The sequence below is a fragment of the Schistocerca nitens genome, chromosome 4, assembly GCF_023898315.1.
Source record: "Schistocerca nitens isolate TAMUIC-IGC-003100 chromosome 4, iqSchNite1.1, whole genome shotgun sequence".
Classification (NCBI taxonomy): Eukaryota; Metazoa; Arthropoda; class Insecta; order Orthoptera; family Acrididae; genus Schistocerca; species Schistocerca nitens.
The window spans coordinates 540,836,213-540,860,098 of NC_064617.1; the positions used below are offsets into that span (position 1 = coordinate 540,836,213).

The following is a 23,886-nucleotide window of genomic DNA, read 5'->3' on the forward strand; positions in this document are numbered from 1 at the left end:
AGCCACATCTCGTCTACATTTACATAGTCAGTTCGGAAGGAATGGAGATTGTCTCTTAGGAAGGCTTCTAGTGACACTTTATCTGCTTTTTTAAATAAAATTATTTTGCGTTTGTTTCTGGTGGATTTGGAAGAAACGGTATTGAGCCTAGCTACAACGACCTTGTGATCACTAATCCCTGAATCAGTCATGATGCTCTCTATCAGCTCTGGATTGTTTGTGGCTAAGAGGTCAAGTGTGTTTTCGCAACCATTTACAATTTGCGTGGGTTCATGGACTAACTGCTCGAAATAATTTTCGGAGAAAGCATTTAGGACAATCTCGGAAGATGTTTTCTGCCTACCACCGGTTTCGAACAAGTATTTTTGCCAACATATCGAGGGAAGCTTGAAGTCCCCACCAACTATAACTGTATGAGTTGGGTATTTATTTGTTACGAGACTCAAATTTTCTCTGAACTGTTCAGCAACTATATCATCGGAGTCTGAGGGTCGGTAGAAGGAGCCAATTATTAACTTCGTTCGGCTGTTAAGTATAACCTCCACCCATACCAATTCGCAGGGAGTATCTACTTCGACTTCACTATAAGATAAACTACTACTGACAAACACAAACACTCCATCACCAATTCCGCCTAATCTATCTTTCCTGAACACTGTCTGAGACTTCGTAAAAATTTCTGCAGAACTTATTTCAGGCTTTAGCCAGCTTTCTGTACCTATAACAATTTCAGCTTCTGTGCTTTCTATTAGTGCTTGAAGCTCAGGGACTTTCCCAGCACAACTACAACAATTTACAACTACAGTTCTGACTGTTCCTTGATCCAAGCACGTCCTGTATTTGCCATTCACCCTTTGAGATTGCAGCCCACCCCGTACCTTCCCGAGGCCTCTAACCTAAAAAACTGCCCAGTCCACGCCACACAGCCTCCGCTACCCATGTAGCTGCCAGCTGAGTGTAGTGAACTCCTGACCTATTCAGCGGAACCCGAAACCCCACCACCCTATGGCGCAAGTCAAGGAATCTGCAGCCAACACGGTCGCAAAACCGTCTGAGCCTCTGATTCAGACCCTCCACCCAGCTCTGCACCAAAGGTCCGCAGTTGGTTCTGTCAACGATGCTGCAGATGGTGAGCTCTGCCTTTATCTCATAAGCAAGACCGGCAGCCTTCACCAAATCAGATAGCCGTTGGAATCCAGAGAGAATTTCCTCAGATCCAAAGCGACACATGTCATTAGTGCCGACATGTGCCACCAACTGCAGCTGGCTGCACCCTGTGCTCTTCATGGCATCCGGAAGGGCCATTTCCACATCAGGAATGACTCCACCCGGAATGCACACAGAGTGCACAATGGATTTCTTCCCCTCCTTAGCCGCCATACCCCTAAGGGGCCCCATATACATTGTGAAGTAGTAGTAGTAGTAGTAGTAGTAGTAGTAGTAGTCAATGTAACAGTTGTTTTATTCATTGATAGACCTCTTTTGCAAGGATATTGGGCATGTCTTGGTATTAAAATTTAAGAACAAAAAAATAAAGTAGTTTACATATACCGACATTTACATAGTTACAGGTCTAGCACGATAAGGATATGACAAGTAGTCAATTGTGGCCTAACAATAAAATCCATTCCAGCACTCGCTTGAAATAATTTATGGAAACCACAGGAAACTTAAATCAGGATGGCTGGATGAAGATTGGAGCCTCCACACTCTGAAATAGAAGGCTACTCTGTTTAGAACATTGCTACCTCATTTAGTTTATCACTAATGTGCAATAGTGTTTTACTAGTAAGTTATTCAATAATGTAAAAGACTAATGCCTCACTGTTTACTCACTTCTCACTCCCAGTCACTGCAAACGCTTTACATATAATACATACAATGTTTCATAACACTGTATGCACTACACGAACTATCAGCTGACATCAGGACCAAATTCCCATTTGCTAGATTGAAATATGAGGTTTGACAGACCAGGAATAGCACTGATGATGCTAATTTATGTAACATTAAATATGTCCAGTTACAGGGCCTATTTGAGTTCGCACAGATCTGCAGCCTTCCATTTACAGTTGAAAACATTTCTCTATGGATCAGCACAGGTGTCCTGCCATACCTGTCTTTCTGCAGAGAGCAAGAAGGCATCTATAGTAAATTGATCATCCATTGCCACAATCTATCAATTTTAATATATCTTCTCACAGCTTAAGAACACAGTTGATGATAAAAACATTTGTGCTGTAATACACCATGCCAAAAATGTTCCTTATTCTCATTTAATTTTTTGTTGAGGTACTAAAATTTGGAGTGCTGGTATTCCCCTATTTTCATCAGTATTTTTATTTATCCTTGTATTATTGTTTTGCATATATGAACGTTTCTGCTGTGTATGTACTTTTTCTTGGACCTTGTGTCAGAGGGACTGGAGGGAATGTATGAAACATACTCCATTGTACATAGACTCCATTAGGCAAAAGAACAGTGCCTTCCTTACATGTACAGCTGTTATGATTACACATTCTGGCTTCTTTTTTTATTTTTAGCATTTATGAGAATGCAAGTATTAATTGTCCTCTTCTGAGGAATCATAAGTAGCTCACGTGGTGGACCAGGAAGAGCTTCATCATTCATTTGAAGAAAAAGAAATGAGCAGTGATTACTCCAGTGTTGGCAGACACAGTATCATTTGTTTGCTGATACTGGCTGTGGCAGGAGTCAAAACATTAATGACGTAAAGTCTTCTGACTTCTATTAGTTCAGAACTACGGTGTTGGCTACTCAAAAAGTAACATGCTAACAGCTGGTGTAAATGAACAACAGTCTTGGCAAAAATTTGTCATACACTATTTTAACATCCATCAAGTTCATAGTTATCCATCATTCAGCCTGTCTTTTTTTACTTATTTGTCCAAACCTGAACACTGTGATAAATCTTGATGCATATTCATTGTGCGTAATGTTGGAGTAAGGCTTTTATGTTTTCTCTAAATAGTGTGACAAATGAGTAACTGCTTTTTACAGACTCCTGACATTAGTGCTTATACTGAGTTCTTAGTTCTGTGTTTGGGTTATTATGGACTATTGCAGAAATCAAAGGAAGAGAAAGGGTAACACAGGTGCAAATAAATACGTTACAATTATTAAATGACCCCCAAAAGAATCACTGACTTCAACATTGTCATCCGAGAGACTGTTATAATCATAGTGTTACATGCCCTCACCACACAAGATGTTAGGGATTTAACCCACATTCTGTGGATTCAATCACATTCTGTTGATCAGGTACTGCACTGCTCACCACCATTTCTAATGGCCTTGTTTTTTCTGCCTTCATGATTAATAGTTCTATAACATCTCTTCTCTTGTTCATCAATTCTACAATGATTTTAACTCTACTGTTCTGTCCATTTTGATGTGAGAACCTGCTGAACTAGCTTTTGTTTCCAACACTTTGAAGATTATTATTTAGGCATAAGAATCATTGTTCTCATTAAAGGTGCATTTTTCTTCACTACCCTTTGCAGTTATAACTAACAGTGTCTGTAACATGTTTGTTTTTTCATACAGATGCGGCCAGCCCTGAAGAAAGCAACATTTCATCTGGCATGGTCACCAGACTCCTTACCAGCTTCTGAAGCCATTTCACCATTACTGGAATACCTTGATGCACATCTTGTTGCCCTTAATGCGGCACTTCTGCCACGTAATTTTGAGCGACTGTTGTCTGATGTGTGGCAGGTGTCATTGCTAGAGCTGGGACAGCAGATGGATGGCAGTGCCGGGGTGTGCTTAATTGAGAGTTTCATTTCTATAGTCTTTATATGCACACAAAAAGTAAAAATATACAAATAGCAAGCCTATATATGAGGCATGTTCAGATAGTAAGTGTACTAGATTTTATATTCTTTTAGAATAAGTGTATATGAAAAAATTTACAGGATATAGCTTATACACTTTTTCATAATTTTTGTACAAATAATCCCCATCCCTTTCAGTGCAAGTGGGGAATCATGGCACAGGATTCTTTATGCTCTCCTCAAACAATTCTCCCACCAGCTTCTTCCCCACTTCAGAACCTCTTTCTATGCCTGCTTGTTGGTTCAAAATTTAATTCTACTGATGTGGAATTCAGGGAAGTGAAAAGATGACAATCTGAAGGCGACAAGTCAGGAATACTAGGGGTAGTTCAAAACATCCCAACAAAATGAGTTCAAGAGCAACTTGGATGCTAAGACTGTATGAGGATGGGCTTTCTCTCCTCTTGTCAGCACCCCTTCCTTTCATTTTGAATGCTACTTAAAAAAGAGAGAGAGAGAAAGAAAAGGATTCCCACAATATCATTCTGCATTGGTGGTCTTGTCCTGAGGCATAAATTGGCAATGATGCCTTTTTGGTCCCTAAACACTGAGGCCATGATTTTTTTTTATTTTTTTATTTATTATTTTTTTTTTTTTTTTTTTTTTTGCTACAAATTGTGGTTTTAAATTTTTTGGCAGATGGAGAATTGGTGTGATGCCACTGTGATGACTGTCTTTTTGTTTCACGCATGTAATGAGCCATCCATGTTTTGTCTCCAGTCACAGTAGAGCACAGAAAACCCCACCTTCGAGTTCAAGTTGCTGGAGAAACTCGCAGCCACTATTGACTCATTTTTACTTGTGCTGCACTGCCAATGTTCTGGGACCCATCTTGTGCACTTTTTTCCCATCATCCCAACGTTTTTTTGTGGTTGTCTCACACAAGAGAGTTCCAAAGAGTTGTGGAAACATTGCATAAATTTCATCCCCTGTAAGTTTGCAGTCTTATGAACAGTTCCTTCGATTTTTGCACCATTTCATCAGTCAGAGTGGAAGGTCTCCTCTGTTCATCATGAACATTTATTGTGCCTCCACTACACTCCCCACACAACTTAAACACACTCATTTTGCTCATAACACCTTTGCTATAAACTGTTGTGATTCGCGAAAAAATTTCTGTAAGTGCTATTCCTTCTGTGAGTAGGAAGTGGATAACAGCATGAGAAGTTTGCATACTAATGTGTTCCTGTGATGCTTGCTCTGGTCATGGAATCCCCCCCTCTACCACTCATTGTTGCCAATCCTCAAAAAGTAAAAAATACAGTCCATTATGGTCACAGTACACTTACCTTCTGAACAAGCCTCATATATAATGTGTGTGCAATGCTGAAAATTTGTAGGATGTTCATAAATAAGAACTTGTTCAATCACTTGTGCAAAATCAATATTTAATTATTATGATACACTTTCTATGCATTGTTTCTTGTTTATTGTGTAAATATCCCCTGAAAAATGACAATCAACTAAGAGTCGAGAGCCTGTTGTAAGTTATGCTATGTTATACTGTATGCATTCCCTCATACATACCAATTTCTAGGAGAAATAACTAACTTAAAAGTTTTCATTCAGCATAAGTACCTGTGAATTCACTGTCAGATTAGAAAACAGTGCCAGGAAGCAATCATTATGAATGTATATAAAACATGATTACAGAGGTAAAAATAAATAACTGAAGTTTCAAAAATTGCACTGGAACAAAATCAGTATTATATTGGCTCAAGGCAAGGTGTAAAATGAGTCATATGTCATGAAAATAAGATGACTACAGATGCACAAAATGTTCCTACAATGTAGCTTTTTTGCCAGTTATTGTAGTTCAGAACGGCAGAGATATGCTGTCCAGTCTTAAACTATTTCTGCTGCTTTACGTGCCTTTATCAGTACAATTACCTTTTCAGACTTCATTGCCAACGCTTTCTGCAACTCTGTCAGTATTTTGAGTGAATGTTTCATGACCTATATGATATTAAAAAATGAAATGAAACTATTTCAATTTCCATGCATACTTTCACTTTGGAAATGCTTTTAAAAGTAACAACTTTACAAAATATTACTCTACTAAATGACGGTTACTATTATGACACTATGAATGTTTTCTGGTGACATGATGACATACATGTAGAAAAATTTCATAAGCAACATAAAAATATGGTTGACATTATTTCTGTACTTAGGTCAGTATTCTGTTCTGAATAATCTCTGTTTCATTTTGAATAGAAGAAAAAAATGTAGAAAGGTCCTAACTTCATAATTCAACACTGAAGAGCATTCTTCCTCTTGTGACATCTTTGTGACTGACACCAAATATTTTATCACTTGCAAAGAATGAGAAATGCCTACATTCGCAGTTCAATAAAACATTTGTATCTTATCTTTCATTTAAATTTTTCAGTTCACCACAACCTGTTGCAGTCACATTTCCTTAATAAGTGCCTTATTATTAAATGGTAGTTTTGTTAGCACATTGCTGTGTGCCCACTCACAAGATCTATTTGCTTGCGACCATCCACAGGCACCCACCATTTCACATATGGACAGTTGATCAGGAACAGCCTGCTTTACAGTGCCGAAAAATGGGCAGATTTGATTCAATATATTTTATGAGATTTGCCAGACATTCATGAATGTACCATTAAAAAATCAGTGCTAAACAATACATTATAAAAGCAGATATATGTTTCACTTCATGAGAAATACTGAAAAGAAAGCCAGCTAGCAAATGTGTTCTTGCTGTACTTAAGGGCAGATCCTCAACTCATATTAAGTCATATTTCATTGACTGTCTTAGGTTGTTAAGACTGTATAATTCCTTCTTTATTATCTTCCATTTAATCACAATATATTAAAAAACTGGCTCTGAAATATTTAAGGTGCTAAAAGAAAATTATTTTGTAGACCTCAGTAAATACCAGTAGAATAATAAATATATTCTTTACTTATAAAGAAAGCAAAAGAAATACTTTACCAAGTCGTAATATTATGGTATCTGTTTAACTAAGTTCATAATATTATTGTATTTGTTTGATTGCAGGACAAAATGCCCATGTTCTATGAGCGACTGTATGAAGCACTGGAAATTCTTGTGGATTTCTTCCATGCTGAGCAGAAAGGTTTACCCCTGGAACAATTGAAATCATGTATGTCAGTCAATAAACAGCTTAACGTAACTATTAAAAAATTATGAAGTGACAGCTACCTATATAGTGTTGAGAATTGTTGTCATTACATATGAAAAATTACAAAATCATCATCCAATCTAATTATCTATGCAAAAGTACATTTTATCTAAAAACAAAGATGATGTGACTTACCGAACGAAAGCGCTGGCAGGTCGATAGACACACAAACAAACACAAACACATATCCATCTTTCCTGATGAGGCAACAGTTTGTTGCGAAAGCTTGAATTTTGTGTGTGTGTTTGTGTTTGTTTGTGTGTCTATCGACCTGCCAGTGCTTTCGTTCGGTAAGTCACATCATCTTTGTTCTTAGATATAATTTTCCCCACGTGGAATGTTTCCCTCTATTATATTGATATCAGTAATTTGAACCCAACAAAAGTACATTTTTTCATATAAGATTTCAAAATTTGACCAGTGGAACTGAAAGATAGGAATTACTAAACTGGGTGTATTGGAGACCCACCACAGATCTCTTAGTCCTTTAAAATTACAGTATACTGGCACACTGTGCATTTGTGTTTAAAAATTCACTGGAATATGTGTGGCAGAAAAAAGATATGAACTATCATTGTGTTTGTCTTTCTTCTTATGCACTTCAAATTGAAACATGATAAAAATGACCGATCATACTTCTTGATATGTTGATTGGTCATAGGGATTCCTATTTCACAATCATGTACATTGTGTTATTTCATATACTCAGCACTTTTTATTTGTCAAAATGCACTGGCAAGACCATATTTGCTGACTATCTAAACTAAGTTAAGTTGTTCAATTAAAGCCAGCCAAAAAAAGACTGGGTCACCTGTGACAGCAGCCATGTCGTATACCAGCTCTGCTGCAATCATTACACAGGTTTTTATGTTGACATGCCTACCAACCAGCTGTCCACCAGGATGAATGGCCACCACCAAACTGTGGCCAAGAGCAAAGTGAATCACACTGTGGCATGACATGCAGCTGAACATAACATCCTTGATTTCAATGGCTGCTGCACAACCCAGGCCATCCGTATTCTTCCCTCCACTACCAGGTTTTCTGAACTTCGCAGATGGGAGTTATCCTTACAACACATTCTCTACCCTCAAAATTATCCTGGCCTCAACCTACAGTAACCTACTGCCCCCACACTCTCCTTCCACTGTCTGTGCCTCTCCATCCTATTGCCTCCTTCCAACTCACATCCCCTCTCTTCCTCACTGTGTGCTGCTCTCTGCTAACATACCCACTGATCTTTTCCCCTTCTCTGCTCCATTCCTTTTCAACTTCTCATATCCCCTTCCCCTCCCTCCCTGACAGCCTCATGATTCTGTGCCTGGCAGTCTTGTACTGCTGTCATCTGATTCATGCATGGTCGACCAGACAGTACTCTTCTCTCTCTCCATCCATACCCTGCTATCATTTCCCCTTCCCCATCCCATTGTGAACTGCTGCTTCTGTTCAACACAAGAATTTCATTCTGCAGCCAAAGATAGCAGCCTAGTGTGTGTGAAGTGTGCTTGCTTTTGTGAATTTGTGTTTGTGTTTTCTTCTCAGAAGAAGGCTTGGGCCAAAAGCTCAGTGTGGAACAGTCTTTTCATTGTGCCTGCTGCAACTCAGTGTGTCATCTGTACAGAGATTATCAATCTACCTTTTCCATAATGTTGTTGATATGCCAACAGTGCTTGGTCTTCACCGAAATACATTAGGATGCAAAATTCTTAGTAAAATCTGTTACTATATGTTATCCATCTTGAGCTGACTGGAATCCAATCTTAGTAAAATGTTTGCTGATATATGTAAAATTCTGAATAACATGGAAAACTTACAAGAAAGAATATGGATGAGAAACAGTGAGTGTTAAAAAAAAGTGGCAAGACTGAATACTCCCCAGGATATAATGTGCTTGACATCATAAATAATGCACTGGAATATAAATGGCCTAAGTGCTGTCTTTTCAAACAAAAGTTATAAAGTTGACAAACTACAAATTATTCTTTCTGAATGTAAAAATGACAAAATTATTTGCCTCAATGAACATTTGCTTACAGCTGATAATGTTAAAATACTTAATGAAATCAAAAATTTTGAAATAGTCAACAGCTTTTGTACTCAAGAGCAACCATGTGGATGCTCTTGCATATGTACTCATTCTGATATAAAATATGAAATGATTGTAATTATTTGACTGAAGAGAGTGTATTTGAAAGCTGTTGCGTTGGGTGAAGGGACATAAATGTTGTTGTAGTTTCTATTTATGGAGTACCAAAAAGGCTACAACTGAAGCTTTTCTGGTCAGATTTCAGTGCCTGCTTGAAAAATCCAATAAAGAAAAAAGGAAGGAAATTGTAGTGGCAGCTGACTTCAACATTAATATTGTAGTTCAAAGCTATGATGTGTCCAAATTCTCTGACATAATATGCAGTCAATGACCTGTACTGATGATATTTTAACAAATTATATGTTTGAAGGTATTTATAAATGTTGCTTAGATTTATCAATCTCTGATCACTCTGCATTATTCATTGACAGAGAAATTTCATGTAACAAAAGCCATATAAAAACAAACTTCAATTTAAAAAATTCAATTGTATTTAGCTATACGTTAAGAGAAGCAGAATGGCCTTATGACAGCTATATTTCAAGTAGTAGTAACTTTGATAACTTTTTAAGTAGCTTTCTTGAAACATTTAGGGAAACTTATCCATTTAGAACTACATATAATAAGATGACTAGTAATCTTATATGGATAACTCAGGTTATAAAAATTGCTCGTGTCAAGAAGAGGCAACTCCACAGTGAACTGAAATATAATAAAAGTAGGCATTTTACTGAGTAAGCCAGACATTATAAAGCTATATTTTAAAAAGTTGTGAAGGCAGCTAAACAAATGACAAAGTTCATTTTACAACATTCAAGTAAGACAAAGACAATGTGGCCCACTGTCAGATCAGAGTAGGAAGCTTGTGGTAAGAGATGGAGGGGGGGGGGGGGGGAGGGACTCTAGAACTCATATTCCGCCAGTGATGGTACAGGATAGAGTTTTGGTAGCAATGTCAAATACATTAACATTTTGGAACATGGAGCACTGCGTAGACCACGATGTGGAGATAGGGAGAACTGCAGGGGTGGCAGGCATATATTCCAATGGCCCCAGCCACAGGTCATAATGATGAATTGATACTGTCAGATGTTGGTGGGAGTAGAGTTGATTGTGACGCCAATGCCATTGGAAGCTTTATGCTTATGTGGAAAACATGTGATAGCTTCATGTTCTTATATTTGTAGAGGTACCCACCATAGATTTTGTCCATAGTGACAAGGACACAGTGCCTCTGCTGGAGAATCATGGACTAGATGGTGTCCTGTCATGCATCTGTGGATATAGTCGGTGGAGAAGAGTCAGCAGGGCTCAGCTGTAGAGTAGCTCCACTGCACTGTACTAGTTGATGATGGTGGCCTTTTATGTGTTCAAAAACTTTGTTGGAGCATCTTCAGTTGATGTGGGCCAGACAGTTATCTTCAAGTTATCTTTAAGAATCCAGACCATTTGTTTAGCTCCTCCATTTGAGTGCAGGAGAAGAGGAGCTGGAAGCAGATGTTTAACTCTGTGATGTTTCAGGGCAAAGCATTCTCTTAATGGTGATGACAACTGGGGTGGTAGATGTTCTGGCCAACCTGTCCCAGGTTCTTTCGGGACACATTTCTGTGATTTATTTGCAACTGCAGAAGTAATGACTGAAAATTCTTCAGACAGAAAGTGTGCTTCTGATTTAACTAAACGAATTATTCTTTCCAGAGTGATTTTTCATGTTTAATATTCCTTCCCAATCAATATGCAATGAAGTTAAATGTCAAAGTATATGCATTTTAGGTATAAATACACACCATTCTTGCACAACTTAATTACCACTAGGAATAAATTATTACAAGCAAATTATGTCTTACTTCCTGTTTGTTATTTTTGTTACATGATGATTCTAACATTTTTCTATGCACTTTTCGCTATTTACTGTCATCAGATCAGCTGTTCACAGTACCATTTAGGTTGAAAGCCAAACAGAGACTCACTAACACAGTATGAGAATCACCAAAGTATTTTTGCAGGATAAAAGCAAAACACAGATTGAGACTGAGTCTGAGATACATTTGGAGTGTACCATCAAACAATGGAAAATCCAGGAAGGAATGTAACAATATTAGAGAAGGAAAGTTGCTACTCACCATATAATGGATGCCGAGTCGCAGATAGGCACAAAAAACAGATTCTCACAATTATAGCTTTCGGCCATTAAGGCCTTTGTCAACAATAGACACAATCACCCACACACACAGATGCGTGCACACACACACACACACACACACACATGACTGCAGTCTCAAGAACTGAAAGCCTCCACCCCCCCCCCCCTCCCCCTAGAAGCACGAAGCGCTCCTGCATATCTTGCTCGGCTAACACTCTGGAAGATGATTTCTTCCTTATCAAATTCAATATTAGTGGCCACAAATGACCTGGAGAGTGCATCTCCATCAGTGTGGTGTGATACAGATTTGAAGACAATCTTACAGTTGTAGATTAATAGAAATAGAGCCCACATATGTATGCATTGTGCTGTTTTTATCTGGCAATGATGAGCAGGAGCTGAACAATGCCAGTTTAAGTTTATGGTATATTATTAAGTACAAATGTATCCCATAGAAATATATGCGTGAAATTTTTTCCTAGTGTTACTTATTTTAAGTGCCACTTTCTGTATATCTGAGTAATTTTGTTGCACAGAATAAAAGATTCTTTAAATAAAATCTCTATTGAGTGTTTGGACTGATCGTTTATTTATTTGATTAAACTGTCTCTATTCTTTATTGTGAGCTGCCTATGGCCAGTATTAGTGGCTTTATGGTTGAATATGTTGTTAAAATGCTTTTATTAATAAGTGATAAGGTCTCTCACATTTTCAGGTTATGTTGACTGCCTTCTCTTTTTTTAAGTTTATTGAGGAAATCTGAACTTTGCACAATGTCAGAATTAAGCCAGGCTTAATAATTAAGTTTCTCAATAAAATATTGGTCTTCTTTTATATCCTGTAGAGGAATGTTGTTTGATCAGTTCCCGAAGATATTTTTGCATTAAGAGAATGCCCTGTTTTCTAAGTCTACATCTCAGATATTTAGTCAGTTTTTGGTAAAACAGTCAGTTCTGTAGGCTGCACTTCAGAGACAGCTTGGAACAGAAGTTGGGATTGCGGAAGATTCTGGCAGGTGTTTGCACCTATGATGATGAGAATGTCATCAAATCAATCTGAAACAATATTTTTTTCTCATAATCAGCAAGTTAACTAATAGCTTTTGAGAATTTCATGGCTCAGCATCATTAAGTCAGGTCATTTCTTTTCTGTGTGCATAATTACACACACTTCATCAGGTAAAACTTTGCCCAATTTACTTGCAATGGAAGCACGCTGCATTTTCATGGGAACAATGATGTTTAGTCTATTTTGCAAAACAGTCTGAGTAAGACAGAAGAGGGTTTTATTGAGGATGTACAACCAAGAAGCTTTTGGAGAGCTACGAATTATATTCATACTAACACTGTTTCTATGACACTGTAAGACTTCTGTTAAGGTTGTTGCTTCTGAATACTGTCCTCTGTTCTCTTGAACTTCCTACTTTACTGAGCTGTCTCTTTATGTTCATTCAGTTTAATCAACCGAACTGCAGCATGTTGTGGAATTCTGGCCAATATTCTTTTTCCATTTCTGTAGCTAACTCAAAATCTTGTGCAGTTTGTAGAGTGTAATCTAGTAACAGGTCATGTTTGTGTTGGTCATGTCAGCACATAAAGTTACTATACTAATATAGACCTTTTAATTAAAAAGTCCACTCATGTGGACTCTGAAATGACTCTGATGGTTGCTTTTTGTATCTGTAGAATCTGAGTTGACAGTGCACAATGTGGATTTTAAGATCATGATATGTTGCTAACATTTCACCAGTTTATCTAGATACTGTAGAGAACAAACCTTTCAAAAAAGACATAGAACTTCGTGAGTAGACCAGAATAGAAAAAAATATTTGAACTTCTCAATCTATTCTCTTACATAGCTGTGAAGTGATAAAATATTTCATGCTGATACATTTGTCAATTGTTGATTTCTCAGAATAAAGGGTATTTTGGAACTGTCAGTTTAGGTGACACTGTGACTGTTTATGTCACTTGTTGTTGGTGAGTGGTTGATCATCTGTTACTTTTGTAGTTCAGCTCCTTGTTGTTGCATTTCCACCTACTTTTGTTATCTTGTTGCTTTACCACTGCTGTGTCCATGTGTATAAATCCTCATCACCAGTGTTGCATTGTCCATTAATTAAACATGACATTTTCAGTTTTTAAGTTTTATTTGAGGGCTAAAAGCACTAATTATTTATAGTATTTATTATTCATTCTTTTCATCACTGTTGGAAGTTACAATAGATAACTGAAACATATAATTTATAACATTTACAATGCTTAAACGTTTACTATTAAACTCAAAAGGGAAGAGTTATAATACACTGTCATCAAGGGAAGTGAAATATATATAAAAAGAAGTGATTGAGATTTCAAGTGAGCCAGATGAATTTATATTCTGTTCTCTATCATGATTGATTTATTCTCTGTTAGTAATTAACTATTAATAAGTAGAACAATTGTTAATCCTTTTTACTTTTGCCTTTTTTCTGTGCATTTGCTTCAAATTTGTAAAACTCAGGATTTAAAACAGTTTTTTAATTTGCATTCTTGGGAAGTGCACAGCATTTCTGATTTCACCAGTACAGTTTTTGTCTCAGTTTCCTTTAATATTAAGTCTTTACTTCCATTTTATAATAAATTTTGTTTTATTAATGCATGATGATGTACATAACAGCAACATATTGGAGTGTGGAACAACGTCTGCAGTATCACAAGACAGACACAGAAGGTCTGATAAACCTGTATTACCAACAACGGTTGCAAGATCAGCTGGCAACAGAAAGCACCGAGTACGGCGTTCTTTCAGTGCGTGCTTACTTCAACCATGACTCCCTTTGTGTTGAAGTTCTGAATGCACGTGATGTCATTCCTCTGGATCCAAATGGTCAGTAATTATTTATAATTTATTCAACAATTAGTAACTGTCAATTGTATAAGCAACAAACCTACATTTAAAACCAATAATATAAAGTGGTTATAAATATACTTAAGGTCTAGAGTCACAAACTGAAGTGTCTGTGGAAGTAAGTACTCCAGTCTAATAGTATTTATGAATTTCAAAAATTATGGTTGCATTGTTAGGAACAAAGGAGCAAAAAGTGAATGAGGTAACTCAGCGAGAAAAGAAGAAGCAGCAAAGTAAAACAAATAATTTGTAATCCTATACCAAGAAATCTTCTCGTTTTTTCCCTGTTATATTTAGTGTGTATGAAGGAACTTCTATTTTGGACAATCTTTGATCTCTTTATTTACTTAGTGCAGTGAATTGAATCAGTGAATGTGATTGGAAAACGTCCTTAAATGTTATTACTGCAAAATAAATCAACAATTTTCTCCACTGGAAGATCCTGTCAGCCTGTTTTCTGACTTGAACCTGCTTTCAGTGCACAATCATACTCAGCCATCCAAACATTATGACATATGTGGTAGTCATACAATGAAAGACCTGGACTGTTAGGCAAATATTTTCCAGCCATATCTCTCACCAGTTCCATAGTACATTAGAAGACATTATCATAGAAATGGACAATGTTCTTAAAAAGCATTTCACAGTGTTTGAACTCTACTCATTTCAGCTCGTACTGTGGAATTTCTAACAAGCAAAAATGACATGCAAGTGTCAAAAACAAGATTTAACAGCGCATGTACAGTTTTTCGAGGTCATAAAAGTTCCAGGACAGGTATTTTTTTTACAAATAGAAAATTGTGTTTATCAAGTAATAATCCTGGCTCTTATCAGAGTTCAGCTGTTTACACACAGTTGCCAACATTTCTGGAGGTTTTGGAAGCTAGCAGGCAAATTTTCAGCTGTGATGATTGTAATCTCAATTGTCACAGCCCATTAGTTGTGTGTGATATCTTGATGAAGCTCTCATTTCAGACGGCTTTTCATTCATGGAAACAAGAAAAAATTGCAAGGTGAGAGGACAGGTGACTATTCCAGGTGTGGAATGGCAATAAGAGAAGGCCTGGTCAGATATGTGGTCCTGCAAAATTATCATGCAAGTAATAACCAGTCCTGCGAATACTACAAACCAGGGTGGCAACATTGCATTGCTTGTCGCAAATGTTTCAAGACTTCAGTGTAAAAGTTTGGTTCACTGTTTGTCCTGGAGGAACATACTCAAGGTGAACTGATCCTTTACTATCAAAGAATGCAATCAACATTGTCTTTGTCCTTGAAAGTTGTCATTTGACTTTTTTCAATGCTGGTGATCCAGGACTCAGCCATTCAGTACATTGATGCCTTGTGTGAGGGTCATGCTGGTAGCACCAACTTTCATCCCCAGCAATAGTCTTTGACAGAAATTTTATTTTATTTTACTTTACTTTATTTTACACATCTAGTTCTGTAGGACCAAATTGTGGAGCAAATCTGGAATGTGTCAGAACATGAAATTACAACATAAAAGTAATAACAGATAAAATAAAATGTTTACAAACCAAAAAAATACAAGTCATAAGTGTAGGTAAATGCAGTCAACAGTATAACACAGGAATCAGCTTAATTTTTCAAGGAACTCCTCGATAGAATAGAAGGAGTGACCCAGGAGGAAACACTTCAGTTTCAATTTGAAAGCACATGGATTACTGCTGAGATTTTTGAATTCTTGTGGTAGCTTATTGAAAATGGATGCAGCAATATACTGCACACCTTTCTGCACGAGAGTCAAGGAAGTGTGATCCAAATGCAGATTGGATCTCTGCCTAGTATTAAATGAGTGAAAGCTGTTAATTCTTGGGAATAAGCTGATATTGTTAACAAGAAATGACAGTAAAAATATATATGATGAGAAGCCAATGTCAGAATACCCAGACTAGTGAACAAGGGTCGAAAAGAGGTTAGCGAACTTACACCGCTTATTGCGCAAACTGCCCATTTTTCAGCCAAAAATATGCTTTGAGAATGGGAAGAGTTATCCCAAAATATAATACGTATGACATAAGTGAATGAAAACAAGAAAAGGTCACCATTTTAATCTCGACCTATCACTTATTTTAGATATCATTCAAATAGTAACAATGGTAGTATTAAGTCCTTGAACAAGATCCTGAATGTGGGCTTTCCATGACAGTTTACTATCTATCTGAACCCCTAGAAATTTGAACTGTTCATTTTCACTAATCATATGCCCATTCTGTGAAATTAAAACATCAGGTTTTGTTGAATTGTGTGTTGGAAAAAGTAAAAACTGAGTGTTACTGTCATTTAGCGTTAGTTTGTTTTCTACAAGCCATGAACTTATGTCATGATCTGCACAATTTGAAATAGAGTTGCACACAACATCCTTTACTACCAGGCTAGTGTCATCAGCAAACAGAAATATTTTAGAATTACCTGTAATGCTAGAGGGCATATCATTTATATAAATAAGGAGTAGGAGTGGCCCCAGTAATTATCACTGGGGCATCCGCTATTTGACCATGCCCCACCCAGACCCCACATCACAACCACTCTAAACACCATCAATAATGACCTTTTGCTGTCTGTTGTTAAAGAAAGAAGCGAACCAATTGGGAGCTACTCCCCGTATTCCATAATGGTCCAACTTCTGGAACAATATTTTGTGATCAACACAAACACCTTAGTTAAATCAAAAAAGATGTCTAGCATTTGAAACCTTTTGTTTAATTCATCCAGTACCTCCCAGAGAAAAGCGAGTATACCATTTTCAGTTGTTAAACCACTTCTAAAGCCGAACTGTACATCTGATAGCAAATTGTGTGAAATAAATTGATCAATTATCCTTACATACACAGCCTATTCAAAAACTTTAGCAAACACTGATGGCTTATAAATAGGTCTAAAATTGTCTACATTATCCCTTTCTCCATTCTTATAAAGCAGCTTTACTACTGAGTACTTTAATCGTTCAGCAAATTGGCCATTCTTAAAGGAAAAATTACAAATATGGCTCAGTACATGGCAAACATGTACAGCACAGTACTTTAAAATTCTGATAGGCACTCCATCATATCCATGAGACTTCTCAGTCTTCAGTGATTTAATTATTGATTTAATCTCCCCCTCGCCAGTGTCACAGAATAGTAATTCAGACATCAATTTTGGAAAGACATTTCCAAGAGAGTTATATGATTCCCTGTAGAAACTAAGTTTTTATTTCATTCACCAGCAATGCCCAGAAAATGATTGTTAAGTACTATATATATCTTACTTATCAGTAACAGAAATATTTTAGTACGAACTGACTTTATAGTGTCAACCTTGTGCTGCTGGCCAGGCACTTCCTTCACAACTGACCAATAGTTTTAATTTTCTCCAATGAATTAGCTATTCTATTTGCACACCACATACTCTTTGCCTTCCGAATAACATTTTTAAGCACCTTACAATACTGTTTGTAATGGGCTACTGTAGCTTGATTGTGACTACTTCTAACATTTTGATATAATTCCCACTTTGTTTTTACATGATATCTTTATCTTATGAGAAAGGAAAGCACTATATTTGTCATCAATGTTATCAGCACTATAAACATCCTGCCACTCTCATTCCTTAATAAGGCTTAAGAAACTCTCTGTTGCCATTGGATGAGCTTTCTTATATAGTTCATAATTATATAAAACATTTGTTTGACTACAAAAACCTATTTAAAATTTGTGCCCGTGGTCTGAAAGGCCATTCACCCTTTTACTAACAGAATGTCCATCCAGTAATGAAGAATGAATAAAAATATTATCTATGGCTGTGCTACTGTTACCCTGCCCCCTGGTTGGAAAAAACATAGTCTACATCAGATCATATGAGTTTAGGAGATCCTCCAACTTCCTTTTTCCTGCACAATCAGATGCAAAATTAATATTGAAGTCAGCACATTTAACTCATTTTTGTTACTTCCTATAAAGTGGACCAAGAACACTTCCAGCATGAGCAGAAATGCTCTGAAGTCAAGAGTTAGAGGATCTATTAACAACAACAATTAGAAGTTTAGTTTTACTAAATTCAGTTGGCCCTATGCAACATTCAGATACCTGTTCTGTGCAGTGCCATGATAGGTCTATGGACTCAAATGGACTTCTGTTTTTTACGTACATGGCCACTCCCTCACTACACAAAGAACTCCTTGAAAAACAGCCAGCTAATCTGTATCCTGGTAAAGGAATTGCCAGACTCTTTAAATTGTGCTCTGATATACCAGTAATGTCAGAGTCAACATCTATAAGCAGTTCACTAACTTTATCTCTAATACCTCTTATATTTTGATGAAATATGCTAATTTCTTCTCTACTTGAATACCTGACCTCCTCTGAAGGTGATTCCTTTGTTAGAGGGACTTTCTTTAAGCAGGGATACCTGTCAGTTGACTTCAATCTAAAAAAGGTGCAGCTTTAACACCAACTACTACCGGAATCTTTCCATGAGTGATCCCACCATCACCCACTACACTTTCACCTATAAGCTTTGCCAGCCTCCCCTTCCCATACCTATTGTCATGTAGGCCATGCCTAGTGAGACCCTATCTATTGATAGACTCAGCTGGCACCACTGCAATTGAGCCATGCCCTCTGCCGTCAGTGCCTTCTCCAGCCCCATGTTAACATGCCTCGTGGCAGCATTAAGATGAGGCTGATCATGACATTGAAAAAATTGCAAAAGTCCCCATTAGTGCCACCAGTTTCAGTAGCTATCTTCACCAGGTCACCACTTACATCATATTCCCCATCTCTCTCAAAAATATTCCTTGCTCCAACCAAAATCACTACCTGATACTCTTTTGTAAAATTCCTACGTAACTCCCCTATGTTAACAGTTACCTGAGCCAACCCTGCCGTAGGCTTCACTATGCTGGTGACCTGGTACTCACTCTCCAACGTTTCCTGCAACTGCTGGCCCACACCTCTGCCATGCAAATTACCTAGCAACAGAACCTTCTTATTTCTGCTACAATTTGCAACTGACTTAGGCCCCCAACTGCTGAGGACTGCTGCATATTTCCTACACCTACAGCTACCAGAGGCTCATCTCCACTCAACTCTGACAGTTGGTCGAATCTATTAGTTTTATTTGAAGTATGTCTGGATATCTCCTCCTAGCTGCCTTCTTATCAACTGTCGCTTCCCATTCCCCAGTGCCCTTCATACTCCTTAACCAATCTAGTTCCTCCTTTGCATCTTGTAACTGCACCTGAAGGGTGCAGATATACTCCTGCTCCTCTATCAACTTATTTCTACTACAAATTCTGCACTTCCAGCATCACATCTTGCTCTGCTCAGTAGTTCAGCAGAAATTCTTCATATTTCCTCTTTCTGTTCATCTGTTAGTGTGTGAGGATGAGTTTTGCATTAAGTTTCTGTTTCCCTAAATCTTTGAATAAAATCTTATGACAAACATCATGATTCATATTAAGTTCTTCATATATTGCATGCACAGTTACATGATGGTCTTCTTGCTCTAACTGCCTTACATGCTTCACATTTGCATCGGTGTGTGCTGTAGATGGGCAATCACCTCTGGGATCATCTTGCACTTAATCTCTGTCTTCACAAAACCTTTTGTGTCACTCAAAAACATAATGTCTTGAAAGTTCCTTGCCTACATATGCTTGCTTAATAACTGTCCACGTTTCACTAGGGGTTTCCTTCCAACTTAATGCAGAACTTAATGTTCAATCTTTGCTCATAATCAGCATCCATTGTAACTAATGCTTCAAGAACCCAAACAGTGTGTTACTGATCATAGTCCTGCCACCTAATGAGTTTGTGCAGAAACATGGCAAAGGTCAATTCAAGGACACACACATACCAGGTAACATAAAAAAACAACATTAGTTCCTTTTTAGTACTGTGAACTCAGAAAACAAAAGACGGGTCATGGAACATTTCTGACAAAGGAAGTAAGTTAAAAGGGAATTAACACATAGCTACCCTTAACTAAAGATCTGTTTATCATGTTTTGACTTACAAGTAGCTCTCATTGTGGTGACTTAAAGAGTTGGATTTTTGCTTATTTCAAATGCTTTCAATTCCTGTTGTCTTGTGGAATTTTCTTCTGGGGCAGTTGATGTGCTGGTACATTAGATAAAATGTTTATTCAGCAGAAGTAAGTTGTAAGAATATTGCGTAAAGTAGATAACCATGCACTTTCTCCTTATGGAATGGTATGTTGCTAATAATTAAAAAAATGTTTCTGTTTAATCAGTCACTGTAAAGAAATTTCTCAACAAACAGAGACTACTACATAATAGATGTAAAACAAAGTGTAGAGCTATAGATAGAGAGATATTGAATGAAATATGTTTAGCTGTCAAGAGAGCAATACATGAAACCCTCACTGACTATTGTAGCAGGATATAGTCAAATCATATTTCACATAACCTAAATTATTCTGGTAATGTGGTAAGGCTGTTGGTGGCACCCAAGTTAGTGTCTAGTCATGCAGATGAGACAGAAACTAAAATTGAGGGCAGCAAAGGAAAAGCAGAATCCTTAACTCCATTTTTTTATATTTTTTTACAGAGGAAAACCCAGAGAGTGAAGTAAACATTAGTATCAGTGGTATTGAGAAACAACTGAAATAATTAAAATCAAACAAAGTTTCAGAGCCTGATGGAATCCCAAACTGGTTCTATACCCAATTTGCGGCAGTGTTAACACCTGTGTTAACTATATGAGGTCCTACCCAAAATATGTGAGAATTTCATAGTAAAAATCAAAGAACTATACTTACATCCTAATGTCCTCTGTCACCTTCAAACTAGCCACCTCGGGCATGTATGCAATGATCCTATCATTGTTCCCATTTTTCGGAAGCACTTCTGGAAGTCCACAGGGGTGAAGGGTGCCCATGACCCATTGCAATTCCACTTGGATGTCTTCATTTGAGTCATAATGTCGCCCTTCCAACATAATTTTCATCTTTGAGAACAGTTACAGGTTGCAATGGGATAGGTGTGGTGAGTTTCAAGGGTTGGGGACCATTACCATGTTGTTTTTGGCCAGGAATTCCTTCACATCGATCAAAGAGTGCACATATGCATTGTCATGGTGCACCAGCCAGTCTTTCTCTTTCCACAACTTTTCCTATTTCCACCAAACATTTTTGCTCAGTTGCCTCCAAACCTTACAGTAAAATTGCCTGTTGACAGTCTGACCAAGTGGAACAAAAACATGCACCACTACAACTCACAGGTGCATGTGCTGAATATGACACAACTTTGTGCCGCAGTAACTAAGACGTGTACCTCAAGACATCTAGCAGCAGAATGTCATACTGCTGCTGGTTTGGCTGGTTCAATGAAATTCTTGGATAGTTTGGGTAGAACCTCATAATCTGTCATAGATCCTTCGAACAAAAAACCAAGCCCAGTAATTGGAAAAAGTGCATGTCACATCCACTTGCATGAAGAATAGTAGAAGTGATGCACAAAATTGCCATTCAGTATCTTTGACATCTATTTGTTCTAGAATCTTAGAACATATTCTCAGCTCAAACATAATGAGATATCTCAAACAGAATGACCTCCTCCATACCAGCCAGCATGGATTCCAAAAACGTCAGTCCTGTAAAACCCAGCTTGCACTTTTATCACATGACATAGTGAAAGCTTTGGATCAAGGCAGTCAGGTATTTGCAGTATTTCTTGATGCCCGAAAAGCATTTGACTCAGTACAACACATGTGGTTGTTATCAAAAGTACGAGTGTGTGGGGTATCAAGCAAAATGTGTGACTGGATTCAGAATTTTTTGGTACTGAGGCTGGAACAAGTTAACTTGGATGGAGGGTCATCTACAGATGTAGAAGGAACTTCAGAATTGTCCCAGGGAAGTGTGTTGGCACCCTTTCTGTTCATGTTGTACTTGAATGACATTGTGGACAGTATTAATAATAATAATTAGAAGAAGCTCAGATTTTTTGCTGATGATGCAATTATCTATAATGAAATACTGTCTGAAAGAAGCTGCATAAATATTCAGTCAGATCTTGATACAATTTCAGAGTAGTGCCATAAATGGAAACTTGCTGTAAATTTTCAGAAATGTATAACTGTGCACTTCACAAAATGAAAAAAAAAATGTAATATTCTATGACTACAACATCAGTTAGAATCAGTTAACTGATAGAAGTACCTAGGTGTAACTCTTTGTAGGGATATGAAATGGAATGATGACATATGCTCAGTTGTGGATAAAGCAGGTGGTAGACTTTGGTTTATTGGTGAAATACTGGGGTAATGCAATCAGTCTACAAAGGAGGTTGCTTACAAATTCTTCATTCAACCCATCCTAGAAAACTACCTAAGTGTGTAGAACCCGTATCATAAAGGACTAACATGGTATACTGAATGTGGATGGAGAAGGACAGCACAAATGGCCAAAGGTTTGTTTGATCCATGGGAGAGTGTCACAGAGATGGTAAAGAAACTGACCTGGCAGACTCTTGAAGATAGGGAAGACATACTTAGCAAGTTTCAGGAACCAGTTTTAAATGATGAGTTTAACCCCCTGTGTATCACTCCTGTAGGGTTTGTGAAGGCAAGATTAGATTAATAACAGCAAGCACTTTAACAGGTGTTTAAACAATCATTCTTCCTCTCTCCATACATGAATGAAGTAGAAAGAAACCATAATAACTAACGCAATAGGATATACTCTCTGTCATGTACTTGACAGTAGTTTACAGAGTTAGATGTGGATGTAGACACACAAACTGTAATGCAGAACATAAAAATTAGTTTCATGTAGACTTGGACTCCTTGTTTAGGGTTCAGATTGCAACTATGTACTCTAGTAAAAAAGTTCTTAAACAATTTCCCATCCAACCTAAAGAAAGAATTTGTGAATCCAACCCAATTTACAAGAAAGTTGCAAACAAAGTTCATTGAATACTCATACAAATTATTAAATTATCTAGATTCAGTCACTGAAACAGCAGGTATCTGCAGGACAACTACAAATGGTCATTATGTAGGTACAGGATGACTAGCATTGTATTGTAAAGCTTTTGTTGTTCTAGGTGCAGGTAGATACTTTCTTTAAGAAATACTAATGTATTAATGTAAATATTAAGCCATCAGTAAGAGATAATTTAGGCAGCAGCAGTTTTTTCTCAGAGTGGGGCATATCCTGTAATTTACTAACTTAAATTAGCTGTCATAAGCACAAGGAGAAAGGAGCAGAACAGTGGTATTTTATAGTTTATATACTGTGCTGTTCCAGTTTTTGAGAGATTTTTCTCTTTTGTTAATGTATACCTTGACTTACTCCACATCCCTGAAGATTTCCTTCTTGATGGGCTCTACAGAACAAAATGAGTGTGTCAGTACTAGTTTCAAGTTATGTGTAGTTAACTGATTGTACCATTTATAAGAATTGACAAATATGTAGTCCTTCCTGAGAGGAAAACAAGGACTTTTGTAAATGGCATATTTTTCATAACTCCTCCGCTACTGACTCTTCCAGTTGCTTTCAGACTCACAAATGTAGACATCATTGTTTAGAGACACAAAATGGCACAGAAATCATTTACATCACTCACTATACCACCAAAGATGAACCTTTAATAAAGTCGTTCTTTGAGTCTACTTCTTCGTCCATTGACATGAAAAGTATTTTCAAATTCTTAATTGAACTTTGTTGCTGATCCGTATGGTAGGTTCCCTCCTTTTCATATCTTCTTAT

The 23,886-nt window shown here is 37.2% G+C and overlaps 1 protein-coding gene across 1 annotated transcript in view; it reads left to right on the forward strand.

Annotated features, from left to right (window-relative positions):
- The window catches only part of LOC126252422 (BAI1-associated protein 3), a 503,482-nt gene that overhangs the window by 412,190 nt on the left and 67,406 nt on the right, over positions 1-23,886 (forward strand). Inside the window, exons 20-22 of the mRNA XM_049953312.1 lie at positions 3,568-3,783; positions 6,889-6,994; positions 13,921-14,130. Coding sequence (XP_049809269.1) covers positions 3,568-3,783; positions 6,889-6,994; positions 13,921-14,130 — 532 coding nt within the window. The remainder of the gene's footprint in view (positions 1-3,567; positions 3,784-6,888; positions 6,995-13,920; positions 14,131-23,886) is intronic.